We start from the raw sequence: 15,525 nt of genomic DNA on the forward strand, positions 1-15,525 counted from the left end.
CTCACCCTGACTTTGCAGTCATTCAAACCTGGGTTTCAATCCTGGCTCTGCCTGTAGTTGACTGTTGATCTAGATAAATCAGTTAGCCTCTTCAAAGCCTTAGTTTCCTCATCATTGAAATAAAGCACCCACTTCATGGAGTGGCTGCAAAGGTCAGATAAAGTTCCTGAGGCGAGAAACTGCTCAGATGTTATTTATTTAGTTAGTTAGTTTTGACTGGCAGCGGTAGCGGTGTGCTACTGCTTGGCCTGGGTAATAAATTAAACCTTATATTCCTACAATATTTACTTCCTTCTAGCTAGACTGTAGCTAAATGTCAAAAACTTTCAAATTCAAGTTGTCAAAATTTTGTATTTGCCATAGATAAGTAGTGATTATTGAAAGATAAACATTTTGTGATTATAAAAAATTACCTGAAGGAGAAAGGAAAATAATCCTAAGTTATGTTGGCTTCCAAAATTGTGTATCTAAATCATGTAAAGAAAATATAATAGGACATCACATTCATGAAAAGTAAAGTACTTCATGATGTATTTAAAATGAACTTGATAAAATATGTTCACAGCAATATTTCATCTTAGAAATGTATGCAATGAGGGGCACCTGGGTGGTTCAGTTGGTTAAGTGTCCGATTCTTGGTTTCAACTCAGGTCATGATCTCATGGTCGTGGGATCGAGCCCTACATCTGGCTCTGAGCTCAGTGTGGAGTCTGCTTCAGATTCTCTCTCCCTCTCCCACTCTCTCTTTCTCTCTCTCTCTCTCTCAAATAAAACCTAAAAAAAAAAAATGTATGCAATGAGAAATCCCTTTATTCAACTTTTCTTGAATCAAGGGGAAAAAATGCTTAGTGGGAGAAATGACAGAATAGGAAGTTCAGAAAGTAATAAGACTTCTGTTTTAGTAAAGAACTTTTTTTTTTTTAAAGATTTTATTTATTTATTTATTTGACAGAGAGAGAGACAGCGAGAGAGGGAACACAAGCAGGGAGAGCGGGAGAGGGAGAAGCAGGCTTCCCGCTGAGCAGGGAGCCCGATGCGGGGCTCGATCCTAAGACCCTGAAACCATGACCTGAGCTGAAGGCAGCCGCTTAATGACTGAGCCACCCAGGTGCCCCAGAACTTTATTTTTTCAAAGATTTTATTTATTTGAGAGAGAGAGAAGGAGCAGGGGGGAGGAGCAGAGGGAGAAAGAGAGAGAGAAGCAGACTCCCTGCTGAGGAGGGAGCCCGATGTGTGCCTCGATCCCAGGATCTGGAGATCATGACCTGAGCGGAAGGCAGCCACTTAACCGAGTGAGCCACCCAGGTACCTCTAGTAAAGAACTTTAACAGTTTTTCAATCACATTTATACTTACACTCAGTAAAACCAAGTCAGCCTTGAAGATGTTTGTAGGAAATATTAAAAGGTCTCTACCTCCTCCCCCATGATAAAAATGTCAAGTAATGTAGAGGAAAAGTTGAACTGAGCTTTCTTCACAGCACCTGAGGAATGCGTTTAGTAGTGTTGATCAGGTCACAGCACCCTTATTTAAATAAAAACTTAGACTAATGTTTTTTGGCTTCTTAAAGATATCAAACTACAGTTCTTGGTTTTAACAGAGTAACATATTAATAATTATCCATTGTCTCTTACCGTATTATGTATGACCTTTCCTATTGTTTATTTGAGAGATTGCCTCCAAGAAATGAGAAAGATGGTTTTGAGAAGGGTGATCGACTAATGAAAACTGTCCTTTCTTTTCTGAGTGCAGAAATCCTTGGGGTTGTAGAGATATGAGTGAGGCCTAGGGGAGAAGAATTGTCCTCTGCCCTCTTTTCAGGTGGGCTGAAGGGAAGGAAGTCCACAACTTCGCTTATAACTATGACGATTAAAAGGATTTCTGCATTGGGAGAGGAAGGATTAAAGATCAGGAAAAAGCGGGCCCCTGGGTGGCTCAGGCGGTTAAGCGTCTGCCTTCAGCTCAGGTCATGATCTCAGGGTCCTGGGATCAAGCCCCACATCGGGCTCCCTGCTCAGCGGGGAGTCTGCTTCTCCCTCTCCCTCTGCCCCTCCTACCTACTCATGCTTTCTCTCTCAAATAAATAAATAAAATCTTTTTAAAAAATTGTTTGCTGTAAAGATAGGGAAAAAGTTCATCTCTGTACCCTTCTTATAGGTGTTCCCCAGCTTGCTACTAATGATGAAAGTTTACCTAGCCACTGGGGAACCCCTATGAAAACCCAGGGTCATTAGGTTTGATTAATCATAGCTTCCCTTAGGATTAACATTCAAAGAGTACAGAGTGATGAAAGGAGGAATAATAGGGAAATACCAACTACAGAGTGTTGGGCAGTGTAGGTGACATTGTGAAGCAGGTCCATCCCCTGGTTGGGGTAGCACAATATAGCAGATATCTTGGCAGAGTCCCCTTTCCGTCATGCCATGTAGTCTCCCTCTTAAAACAGAAGAGTAGACCTGGCTGACTGCTTGGGGGTAGTACCTGATGAAACATTTCTATATATTTGAATTTTCTCTTTCCTCACTATTCATGGAACTGAAATTTGAAAAATGAAAAGAGCAGGTGTTGGTTGAGAACTGATATTGAAAGGTTTGCTTTTCAAACGTATACTGAATCTGGGGAAAAAAATAACTATCTTATAATAGTGCTTTAAAACATTTAAATTGACAGAAACTTGGAAGAAATAAATGCCACCCTTTTGGTATTATGGAAGCATTTTTCTTTATTCATCATAATTTAAATTTAGTATTGTATAGCCTTTCACAAAATTGGCCCCTTTTGTGGAATGTCAGGGTTCCCTTGTTTCAGAAAAATATGCTGTCTCTTTACTTACGTGCATTGTTGCTCCAGTTCTATTTTCGTGCTACCTACCTTTGGCCCATAGCAGTTTGTCTTATATACAAGTTAGCAGAGTCCACAAATTGTTTGGGGCACAGGTTCTGAGTTAGCAAGAAGTGATTGTTCTGTTTCTATACAAGAGGAGGACAGTAAATACAAGTTGAGTGATTTTTTTTTTAAATAAATATCTCCCATTAATTTACCCAGTGGTCCTTTCTATATAGCAGTGTAATCACCTGAGAGTTTTATTTATTTATTTATTTTAAGATTTATTTATTCATTTTAAAGAGAGCGTGAGCAGGGGGAGGGGCAGAGGGAGAGGGAGAGAGAATCCTCAAGCAGAGCCCCTGCTGAGTGCGGAGCCCGACACACCTGCCATCCCAGGACCCTGAGATCATGACCAGAGCCAAAATCAAGAGTTGGATGCTTAACCCACTGAGCCACCCAGGTGCCCCTATCTGAGAGTTTTAAACAAATGATTTAACTATTTTAGAGTATACCCTGAAATGAGGAAACATAGGAACAAAGGATTGATAGCATGCCAAAAATTATCCACTACTGGTATGAAAAGAAACTAGAATTTGACCTCAGGTCTAAGCTCATAGCTTTTGCTTCTTGGTTCTTTGGAACATATTTAGAATACTTTAGTGCCAAAATTTTATCATTTTTCCTTAAAAGGACTTTAAAACACCATTTTACTGTATTCTTACATAATACAATATTTCATCTTGTGGATACCTTTTCTGAAGGAATGTATCTTCAATTTTATAGAGAAAATTGGTGGAAAATACAACCCAGCAGAATATGCATTTTTCTTATAACCTTTTCTAGAATACAGCACTCACATTCTATTACGTGAAGGTCTCTGAAGGACTTCACTTTTTTAGAGCAAATAGGGATGATTAGAGGAAGATACAGCAGTTGTTCCCCATCTTGTAACATATTGCAGAAGTGAAGAGGTGACTTTCATAATTATGAATTCATAAAATTTCCAGTTTTTATTTTGGACATATAAAAATATAGGTTGGTTGGACTCTGAAACTTTGAATAACAGTAGAGGTCATTTTTTTTTTATAACTAGCCTCTTAAATATGAATGTGACTTGAGCTTATGAGACTGTGATTTTCACAGTCTGAATAAACATACATAACCCTATTCTCCAGCCTCTCCCTCCATCCCCTCACCCCATTTATCAGGCCCTGTGCAGTGGGGAAAGTGGGACAGTCTCAGATTTCCACAGCATCATTTAACTCTGTAAAACCAAGTATGCCTTTCAGTTTTCGAAACCTTATATTTTATACCACACTTAAAAGATAGCTGGCTGACAAGAACAATTTAAAAATAGCAGACCATGGACAGGTGACAAAATGTCACGCTGGCAGCAGCAGACTGCATTAACAAAAATCACCAGATGTCACACACTTGATTCTATTTTCACAGCTGATTAAGCAGCAGCAGTATTTGTTGGACAAAAGGAAGAAAAAAGAAATGGCCTCATCTGAATTTGGAATCCGTTTTTCTTTTGCTGTTATATATTTTCTCCTTCAAAATCTCATAATCACTATAAAATTTAAGATGCAAAATATATTAAGAAAAAATATAATTCTACTTTTAGAAAAGAATCTTTACACATAAGCACTACTTAAACTGGAAGACTATAAATCAAAATGTTAACAGAGCTTGTCTTTAATTGGTGATCTTATTTTTTGCATTTTTTTGTATCATCTAATCTTTCTCCGATGAAAATATATTGCATTTTGTAATCTAAACATTAATTTTTGAAGAGGTAAAGAAAGTAGCTTAAAGAAGCCATAAGTGTGGTTTTACTAGAAAGAATTTGCATTTAGTTGGGAAACATTGTATTTAAATAATTGGTTCTGATGGGTCTGGCATGACACAGAGTTTCTTATAAAATCTTTTGTGGATGATGTTGATCCAGATAGCCACTGAAGTCAGAAAGACTAACAGAATCAGGGAGTATACCAGGAAAGGCAAAAAGTTTTCTGCTTTTCAGCAAATCCTGATGCCTTCATCTACAAAACGTCGCCTAAGGCTCTTTTTTTTTTTTTTGCTGCATCTTTAGAAAGATTGAATTGGAAGTCATCAGTGTGGGCTAGGAGACGATAATCAGAAAGCTACTGAGCTTCCTTTCAGTTTCATCTTTTCAAGCTGAAAACTCCTAAGACCTGGAAAGAGCCCCAAAAGGACCCAGCTTCTGGAGGACTGCAGAGAGGGGTACCCTTGAAGTGTGGGAACAGCAGTGGTTCCAGAAATATATAAAAACTATTATTTGATGTAGCGATTTTAAAACCACATAATTCTTTACCATAAACGATTGTAGCACAGTAAATAAAAGAAGTTTAATGAAGATCAGCTAAATTTGGGCTTGCTTGGTTTTTGTTTTTGTTTTAGAGGGGCGGGAAGGGCAGAGGGAGAAGGAGAGAGAGAATCCCAAGCAGGCTTCATGCTGAGCCTGGAGCCAGATGCCAGATGCGGGCCTCAATCTCACAACCCTGAGATCATGACCTGAGCCAAAATCAAGAGTCGGATGCCCAACCCACTGAGCCACCCAGGTGCCCCAAGGCTTGTTTAGTTTTCTTGGTAACCCTTTATTATTTTAGGGGACACTCCTGGCTTTTTAGAAACCATACCCACGTCTGAATATTCCTTGGTCAGAGATTGAAGAGACCATCTCTATATGCCATTTCCTTAGGTTCTGCTGGACAGTGATTTTGAACTCTTGTTGGGTTTTTAGGCATCCTTTCCAGTGACTGTCTATTTACTGTTAAATTTGGATATCTCAGAATACAATGAGTAAGTCCCATCTAGTTCTTATGGATGTTATTATTTGGTGGTAATGAATCCAAAATAAGGTCTTGATTATCTGAAAATAATAGAATATTCATACAGCTAACTAAAAGCCACAATGTAAATTCTCCCTACTGAGCCATAAGTCTTATTCTCAGGACAAATTTTCCTGTTATAGGTTTTGATCAAGGTGGTCGTAGGAGGTAGCACTCATTGCATATGGGGTAGACCATAATCTTTAGAGACTCTAAAATGACTTAGGAGCTGGAAAAACATAAGACACAGAGTAATTACATATATAGATACTGTTAAATGTGTCTTTAAACAATGGGTAGTTTCTGAAACTCCTCACAATTAGCTTCTAGTAAATATAAAAAGATCTATGAAATCAATAAAAAATAAAACAGGCAATTCTATTATTTAAAAAATGGTTCTTTACTAATAGGATGATTTTAAATATATTCTAAAAAATAATTCTACTGTAATATAAATGCTAGCAAAATAGTTTCCATAAAATTAGAGATAAATGTATGTAATATCTTTCTCCTAATAAGTTTAAAATAATAAAAACTAAAAATAATTTTTATTGACAGTCCTATAGTGCTTCATCGTAAAATTAGAATTATCTCCTTAGAATCCATCAATCGTTGATGATTTTTCCATTCTTAATTACTCTCTCTGTCTCTCATATACACACATACACACACACGCACCCAACAGTACAAGCAACATTACACTTATGAGAGTTTTTTTTTTCCTTATCCCTTAATGTGAAATGACCTTTCAATAATTACTGTGACCTGAGGGTTTTTAAGAGATTAGGATGGCCTTGTCGAGGCAAAAAATTGATTTGGCTGAGAATTCATTATTCCCCCTTTTTATTTGAAGCAAATGCTCTGTTTTGGCCACTGTGATTCTTCTCTTTGGGGCCAGAAGAGCTCCATAATGTTGCCTCCAGGACCCCACAACAGAGATTAATACCAAATGATGACTGACCTTTTGCAATTATTTATAACACTGTATTTGTCGTAAAAGTCAATCACTTCCATATCTCCAGCATTCTCTGTATCACCCCCCCATACTGTTGACATGTATTTAAACAGTAGTAATGACATAAAATTGACATTTTTCTGAGAATTTCATGATAACCTTTGATCTAATTGGACATGAAGACCTTTGCAGAACCAAGGTCATATGTGTATTAGCTTTATACAAAAAGCACTGTATCAACAATTATTTTGTTGAAGAGCTTGGTCAAGAAAACTTAAATACATTTTTTTCCATATAAGTCTCTCTTTCATTATTCTTTTAATATATCCACTTCCTTTTCCCAAATAATTCATGAAAAACATACCAACTGTGTGCATCTTGCACTCTTAACCCTGGAGGATATTCGTTAAAACATCTGTTTCAGACTTACCATCTTATAGACCAGAGGTTGGCAAACTTTTGTCTGTAAAGGGCCAGAGAGAAAATATTTTAGGCCTGCGGTCTCTGTCACATATTATTCTTTGTTTTTTAGTTTTTATTTTTACAACCCTTTAAAAATGTAAAAATGATCCTTAGCTCAGAGGTGTACAAAAACAGGCAGCCAGTCAGTGTGGGCAGACGTTTGAAACCTTACTGTAAGAATGAAGATCTGGAGATAAGCATTATGCCCAAGGTCATAAAACTAGTTAGTGGTAGGGAAAGCATAAGAACTCTAGATTTTTAGGCCAGTCGTTGTTCCCCACTATACCTAGCGTATAAATGTTACCATCTTTCTTCTGGTTGCCATTCTGATAATTATGTTGCATTTTTGAGCCACTGTGAAACGTTTATCTTTTATTTCCTCTAAGCTTCAAGTTTATATACTTCTTTGAATTCATTATTTTGCTGCTTGAATTTGAAGGGCAGTGTGAATGGTTGTTTAAATAAAATGCGTAATCCAATTAGCATGTTTAAATCGGAATGCGAGAGATGCTTTAAAATTTCAGTATATTGTAAGGGAAGCTTCTTTTTCATTTTGTTTTATTTATTTGTTATTGAGATTTTGGCTTTGTTTTTAAGATTTTTTTTCATTTGTATGTTTTATGACTTGATTTAAAAACTGTTGTAACTGCTATGGCCTTGTTATAGATTATAGTATTGTTGTAGATTAATCTGTTTTAGCTTTTTATAATGTTTATCTTTTACAATGTATTTGAAATTAAGCATTCTTTTCTTTGTGCTTAAAATAAAATTATTTTATTTTTTAGGACGCATGGGAATAAATTTCCATCATCCAGGAACAGATAATATTATGGCACTTAACAGTAAGTCTTCATATGAAATATTCTATAAAATTAGCAGTCAAGGTTACAGCATGTAATTTTCACTTTAATTGTGCATTACATTTCAACCTTCCACTTAGTGCAGGATAGACCATTATTCTATCCCTGTGGTTCTCTAAGTGGGGTCCCTGGACCAGCAGCATCAGCATCATTTGGAAACTTAGTAAAAATGCAAAATCTCAGGCCCCACTACAGACCTGCTGCATCAGAAACTTTAATGATGGGGCTGAGAAATCTGGGTATTAACAAATTCTATAGGTGATTCTAATGCAGGCTAAAAGTTGAGAACTGCTACTCTATACTAGGGGTTGACAAACTACAGCCCTTTGAGCCAAATCTGGCCCATTGGCTGGTTTTACAGTTTTACTGAAACAAAGCTACGCCCATTCATTTATTTTTTGTGCCACAAAGCCAGCTATTTTTGTGCCACAGTGGCAGAGCCCAAAAAGCCTGAACTATTTACCGTCTGGCTGTAAAGACAGAGAAGTTTGCAGACCCCTGCTGCATACCTTTGGGGTGGGGGAAGGAAGGAGGAGAGGAAGAAAGGAGCCAGGTGAAGGGAGAGAGGGAGTAAGGTAGAGAATGTGAATGAATAGATGAATTTATTTATATATAACTCAGACTTTTCTCATTTTGGTAGATAGCCAACAGGTGCTTCTAACTGGACATCAGGGGTCTCCCATTAGTGGAATTTGTGTGGTATAGGTGGTCAGCAGCTTTGCAGGTTAGAAATGGTTTTGTCAGTGCAATTGTTGGATTGAGTTCTGGAGCATTAAAACCTAATTAACCAGAAAGTCGTTGTATAAGTTAATACTGGAAGAAATGTCTGGCTGGCATCAGTTCTTCTTCCTAGTGTCTGTGGACCAAATAGCTTTGCAAAACAGTCTCTAAATAGAAATTGTCAGTTGTCAGAAGAACCATAAAAGCCATTGAATCTTTCAGGACTTAAGGTTTTTTTCCTCTGTTAAATGAGTGACAACAAATTGCTCCCTGTCACCCTCCCAGATATACAGACTGACTGTGGATACACATGGGAGACATACTGGATAAATCTAGGGCTGTGTACAATATTAGTCCTTTCCTTCCTACCATTGGAGTTCCTTAGGGCAGATTTTACCTAAGTTATCTCTAAAATATGTATTCCACATTTCTTTTGGTTCTGACATGTAGCCTGCCTCGCAGTGGCCACTGCTGAGAACCACTTGCAGAATTTGATGATGCAGGTCCTAATCCACTGCATGTGTATTTTGTTCTAAAAAGCTAGTATTCCCTCTTTTGGAGGGTCTTGGAAACTGTAAAAATTCCAGACTCTCCACCTCTATTTTCTAAGTTCTAAAAGAAAGGTCACTTTACCTTTAGATTATGGTACCTCTATTTTTTTTCCCTAGAATCAGGCACATTGGGGTGAGGATTAATAAACATGCTTAACTTGCTGAGCCTCAGCAATTTTGTGAAACTTTGTGGAAACACTTCAGTGAGGTGATGAGATCTAGAGTTGAATGTAAATGGAAAAAACAGTATGGTAGAATGTCTGCCTGAAAGGATGAGTGTGTATTTTAGAAAAGACCTGATTTGCTGTGGTATGAGTCCTCTTTCGCAAGAGGGAGAGGATATAATTTACCATTGTTCTGTGTATAAAATGAAGCTAAAAGACACTTTTCTTTCTAAAAGGTTTTGATTTTCTTTGATTTGATTCTCTTTAATTCTCTGCTTTTAAATAAGATTTTGTTTATGTTCTTTCCAGTTTGTGCACGATGCTTAAATCCCCTTTTAGCTTCTAGATTTCCTTATCTGTAAGAGAAGGGGACTGAATTAGGTCATCTTTAATGATTGTTTTCAGAATGAAGATTCTGTGAGTCTGTAATATATTTTTATTTTCTTATTTTTACTTTCTACTTTTACTATTTTTTTTTTAAAGATTTTATTTATTTTTTGACAGAGAGAGGGAACACAGGTAGGGGGAGTGGGAGAGGGAGAAGCAGGCTTCCCGCGGAGCAGGGAGCCTGACACAGGGCTCGATCCCAGGACCCTGGGATCATGACCTGAGCTGAAGGCAGACGCTTAAGGACTGAGCCACCCAGGCGCCCCATCTACTTTTACTATTTTTTTAAGTAAGCTCTACGCCCACCCAGTGTGGGGCTTGAACTCACGATCCTGAGATCAAGAGTCACATGCCCTACCGACTAAGCCAGCTAGGCGCCCCATGTAATATTTTCTTAAAGTACCAAAAGGGTCATTTTGCCAATATCTATATCAAATGTTGGTGAGTTACGCATATTTACTACATTACGGCAAATATGAGAGTATATCTATCTTCAAATGACTCTGGGTGCTGCCCTGTAGGCTCCTCAAAGTCAACCATAAAAACAACCAGAATTTGACATTTGCTCTTTTTCAAATTTGACTCCAACTTGAAATGATCAGAATAAACAAAATATCCTCCTTGCTAGATACTTGTGAGACCTACAGATTTTGACAGACTTGCTGTGATAAAGCTTTTCTTCCCTTTTGTGTGGTTGAGCCTAACTCATCCAGTGACTTACACGTGTGACACATGCACAAGCACATCTATGTATTGTCTTTCCTTTTATATCTACCATTTGTCTGCCCAACAGTTATTGTCCTGTGACTTGTCTGTCCTTCCTTTCCCTCAGCGTTCATATAGACATAATTGAAATCACTGAAACTTTATTGGTGCTTATTGAAAGGGACTGGATTGAATTGTATTTTCAGACAAGAAGGGACTGGCTAAGAAAATTAAAGAGAATTGAATCAAGCTTAAATTAAAAAAAAATGTCAGTTATAGTTCCTTCTTTGTTACCCTTTTTTACTTTATTTTTTCCCCTTTTTTTGCTTTACAAAATCTATGCTTCCTAATTCTGTACATAATGCTGCCATTCATTGTGTCTTCAAAAAACTTCCATCCTTATTTTATTTCCTTGACCTTACCAAACCAAAATCTCTTCCGAAGACACCATGTTCTAACCTCTCCTGACTTGAGGGGAATGACAGAGGTGCCATGGTGAGAATTCTCACTTCTCAGTACTGCTTCCCAGCTTTGAATGGGCCAATTTCCCATGTTTTGGTGTTCTTAGAGCATGTCTTCCAGTTATACTTTCCTCTGAGAATCACTGCCACTGATGTCATCAAGAGGACAGAAAGTAGGAGTGGAGGATAGGACACTAACTTTAGAAAACAGTAACCCTATAGACACGTAGGGTATGGAAGAACTAGCAAGATTTGTGTGAAACCAAAGAATCTGCTGATTTTTCCTATTCAAGACCATGAATCTAGTAAGAATTAACAGGCCTGCCTTTGGGGAGGAAACTAAGAGACACATCTAAATTTTGGCTTTCCCCCAAAATATTAGGTCCTTAAGCATTATGGAGTATGGAAGGGAAGATTGGGGGAAGAAATTCTGATCCATCAGTGAGACCTGCCACTTGTCTGGTATCTCCAAAATAAAATTAGTTCTGAAGCAGTATGTCCCTTCCATTTAAACTGGTAATATATTTTTTCTTAACTTTGTAATAATTCTGTCCTTTCATCTCTTCACATTTACATCAAAAACACTAGAAGTTTGCATAATGTATTTTTATTTTTCCTGCTGGAGGAGGAAGGAGGCTACTGAAAATGCTTCCACCTATATATGTAGTAGTTCTATCAGATTTTTTCTAACACCAGCGGTACCTTTTGGTTTTGGTTTTGTTTTGTTAAACTCTTAGGTATGGAGTTGAGCTTAGCAGTTGTGGGCTTGTATAGGATTGATACCTGATTTTGATGATTTTTCCTCTTTTATGATGATCCTCTGAAAAGGATATTGGTACCTCCATGATTAGTCAGGTGAACCAAATTTATGGTCAAATTAGTGTTCAAAACCAAAATGCCTGGTCTGGTAATTTACTCTAAGAGACAATCACTGCCAAGTGTATCTACTTTATGTTTCTTGACTGGTCAGCTCTTCTTTTTCCGAGTAGAGATTGGGCTTGGAAAACCAGTTTAATATCAGAAAGTTCCTTGATGAGTATGAAATTGGATACAGGGAGAAGTATTGCTGAAGGGGTGGATCATTCAGCTTCAAGAAGACATCCTCCAAGCAGGCTGGAAGGCATGCAGAACCTGAGGATGAAGCAGTAAATTAGCGTAGCCACGAAAAGCAGTTCTGCTTCTGTGCCTTACAAGCCATATGACCTTAGGGCCACATTCTTCACTCTTCTGCCTCTGGTTTCTTCCCTGGAAAATGGAGATAGTGATCACTCAAGTGGCCATATATAAATCTTATAAAGCTTAGCATAGTGCCTGACTAGGAAATAATGCTCTGGTGAGCTGCTGTTGTGATTGCTTGCATCAGCTTTATTGCTGCCTTTTAAAGGTTTTTTTTTTCCTTGCGTGTGCCTTCCCAAATATGAGTCTATATTATATTGGTTGTTTTTAAATAGATGTTTTCCTGATGTGATTTAAGGCAGCACACCTACAAGTCACTCAAGCTACAATGACTGTACCAGGGTACAATGCCACTTCTTTTTTTATGAATCTTTTTTTCGGTATGAAATGCCTCTGCCTCTGTCCCTTGACTTTGGGACGTGCACCTTCTTTGGGGCCTAGAGTTGCTCTATCTCTAGTGACGTTTGGCACCTTAAAGGTGCCATACTGTAACGTTTGTAATGTAAAATGGTGTAGTCGTTTTAGGCTACATTTTGGCAGTTTCTTAAAAAGTTAAACATACGCACACACAAAGTTAAACATACACCTACCATATGATGCAGCAGTTCTGCTCCTAGGAATTTACTTAAGAGCAAAAATGAAAATGTATGTCCATATAAAGATTGTATGCACATGTTCAAAGCAGCATTATTCATGATTGCCAAAATTATAAATCATCCAAATGTGTCTCAGTTGGAGAATGGATAAACAAATTGTGGTACATTGATACAATGGAATACTTTCAGCAATAGAAGGAAGTGAACTATTGATACATGTAACAACATGAATGACTCAAAATAATTTGCTGAGTTGAAAAGCTGGATAAAGAGTATGTACTAGGAGATTCCATTAATATGAAATTCTAGAAAATGTAAACTAATATAGAGTGACAAAAATATGACAGCTTCAAGGATATTTTGAAGTAATATTGTCTCCCTTTTTTCAGAGGACCAATGTAAGGGCTTAGATCTTGGAGGAGTCATGTGATCAGGATGGCAACTAGCTGAGCAAGTCTCTGAATCTCCTAAATCTCTCCTTGTTTAAGAACCTGAGAGAGCACAGTTAGGATACTCTACTTCATTGTTTTGTGAGATTTAGATAAGATTAGGTACATGTACAAATAAGGTATCACTACTGCGACTTTTGGAAAGTAGGGGGCGTAGTCTTATTCAGAGAAGGTACGCCAGAAAATGATTTTTTTTAGACAATAGTTTTGTAATGTAACAGTGTTTCAGTTTTATTTAAATTAAAAGCCTTCTTGGCATTTGTTTTCTGATCTCTTTCAGTTTGTAACTAGAGTCTATTATAAGTTACAAGAGGGGAAGACTTAAATTTTTAATATCTTAAACCACAAAGACGTTCACCTGCTTGAGAAACTCTGAGGTCTTTGATTGTTAAACAACTTATGCAAAGCTGATGGCACCAGGCAACTTGGAGCTTTAGTTTATGCTGTCTTCCACTTTTTTCCTCTTGAAAATATTTTGGAAGATTTTACTTATATTTCTGTTTGAACTGTGGGCTGCTAGAGCATTTGTTGAATCAAAAGAGGAAATGTGAAAGGGTTTTTCTCTGAACTTGCAAGTTGGGCAGAGACTCCGGTGTGGTTGCAGGGCTTCCTCTTCCTCCTCCCTTTCTTTCTGTGCTGGTAGTGAGCTCCTTGGGGAAAGGCTCAGCTGAGAGGAAGTGGCCGAGAGGGAGCTGAACACATGATGCTTTTATGCCAAAATGGGAAGAGAGCCAGGTTTGCTAGAATCCCAAATGGAATTTTCCAAAATTTGAAGAGTACATTGTATTTCTGCTCACCATGAGTGGATATAAGTAAATAATTTTTTAGCAGAGTAATGAGATAGTGAAGGAGTTATTTTGAGATTCTCAGATTAAAGACGTCATCTCTGAGTATTTTGAACTTTTAGAGACAAGATCTAGTGCTGTTGTTTCCATATGAACAGATTTAGGAGTAAAATTAGTATACAGCTGTGGTATGAATATATTGTAAAAGATGGCTAATTTAAAAATGAAAAACAGTAACTATAGGGATATGTAATGTTCTATAACTTTTAAGTACTCAAGTTTCAAACTATATTAAGTGGATGCTGTATGTGAATGTGGTAGGGGACCCAAGGGCATTGCTGTTTCTATTTTGACCTTCTCATTTACAAATGTGGAAGCTGAGGTTCCAGAGACTATGTGAATTGGATTGGGTGACAAGGGAGGCAGGGGCAGAGCCTTTTGCCTCCAGGTTGAGGGTGATAACCTTTGCTTTAAATACTTAATTGTTAAGAATGGTTGTATTATTTTTATACTAGTTTAGCACAAACACACAAATTCATTGTCTTAGGGAAAATTGTTTTTCTAATGTTACTTGTCACCTTGTTTATGCTCTGAATGCTTAATAAACTTTTCCTGAAAACAGAGCAATAAACCTAGTCTACATGGTCTGACATTGAACACTGTAAATAAGTGTAGTCTGAAATATTCTTGACTTATTAATTGGATTTTGGAAGAAGTTCCTTGTGTGTGTGACTATGTCTAAAGTGCTAGGAATTGGGTGCTTCTGACCCAGTAATAAAGATACAGGAAACTGAAAAGTTACCTACTTTACCCTGCAGACCTCTCTGTTTGCTTTCTTCGCTTGTGTAGGCCGTAGAACCTGGACTTCCCATTTATGGCACTCACCACACTTGTAATTAATTATTTAATGTTGGTCTTTAATATGTATGCTTCAAGAGAGCTGAGACTAGCTTTTATTCACAGCTCTTCACTGGCTTCAAGTGCAGTGCCGAACCTACTCAGTAGGTACTCAATATTGGAGACCAGAAGACAGGGGAAGATAGCTCAGAGAAACTGTGAAAAGCACAGTGTAGCAGCCTTAGAGAATATCCGGTCTACCTTAGTTCCATTAATAAAGATTTGTTTTAACTCTTCTTTTGGAAGATGGTAATGATATATACGGACCTAGCAATTAACAGTTTACAAAGTGCTTTCTTAGACCTCTGTGCTTTCGTAATGCATATAATGGGTTGCCAGACATGGTCAAAATCCACTTTCCTGAATGCCAGTTTTACCCCAGGATTCTTCTCTTATCCAAACAAAACATGGGTTATGTGATAGAGTGATATATGAAATTGATATGCAGTTTTTAAGATAAAGCTGACAACTTTAAAGGGTATCCTCAGATTTTAAGAAGTTTTCAGAATGCTCTGTGATTTGTTTCCCTCTGCTTTGGGGGCACTTTGATAGAAAAGTTGAGAATCATGGTCATTCATTTCATCTTTATTGCAGCCTTGTTTAAAACATGGTAGTATCTTTATTTTCTGAAAAAGGTAAAGGAACTTGCTGATGTCCTACAGCCAAGGAATAGTCAT

The 15,525-nt window shown here is 37.5% G+C and overlaps 1 protein-coding gene across 2 annotated transcripts in view; it reads left to right on the forward strand.

The window, feature by feature from the left end:
- Positions 1-15,525, forward strand: part of CPEB3 (cytoplasmic polyadenylation element binding protein 3) — a 150,194-nt gene that overhangs the window by 39,520 nt on the left and 95,149 nt on the right. For both annotated transcript variants that reach the window (XM_028098944.2, XM_028098943.2), the window contains one exon: positions 7,883-7,939. In XM_028098944.2, the coding sequence (XP_027954745.1) occupies positions 7,883-7,939 (57 nt within the window). The remainder of the gene's footprint in view (positions 1-7,882; positions 7,940-15,525) is intronic.

This window comes from Eumetopias jubatus, unplaced genomic scaffold, assembly GCF_037043125.1.
Source record: "Eumetopias jubatus isolate StellerSeaLion01/CBP00866 unplaced genomic scaffold, mEumJub1_p1.0 scaffold_17, whole genome shotgun sequence".
NCBI classification, from domain to species: domain Eukaryota; kingdom Metazoa; phylum Chordata; class Mammalia; order Carnivora; family Otariidae; genus Eumetopias; species Eumetopias jubatus.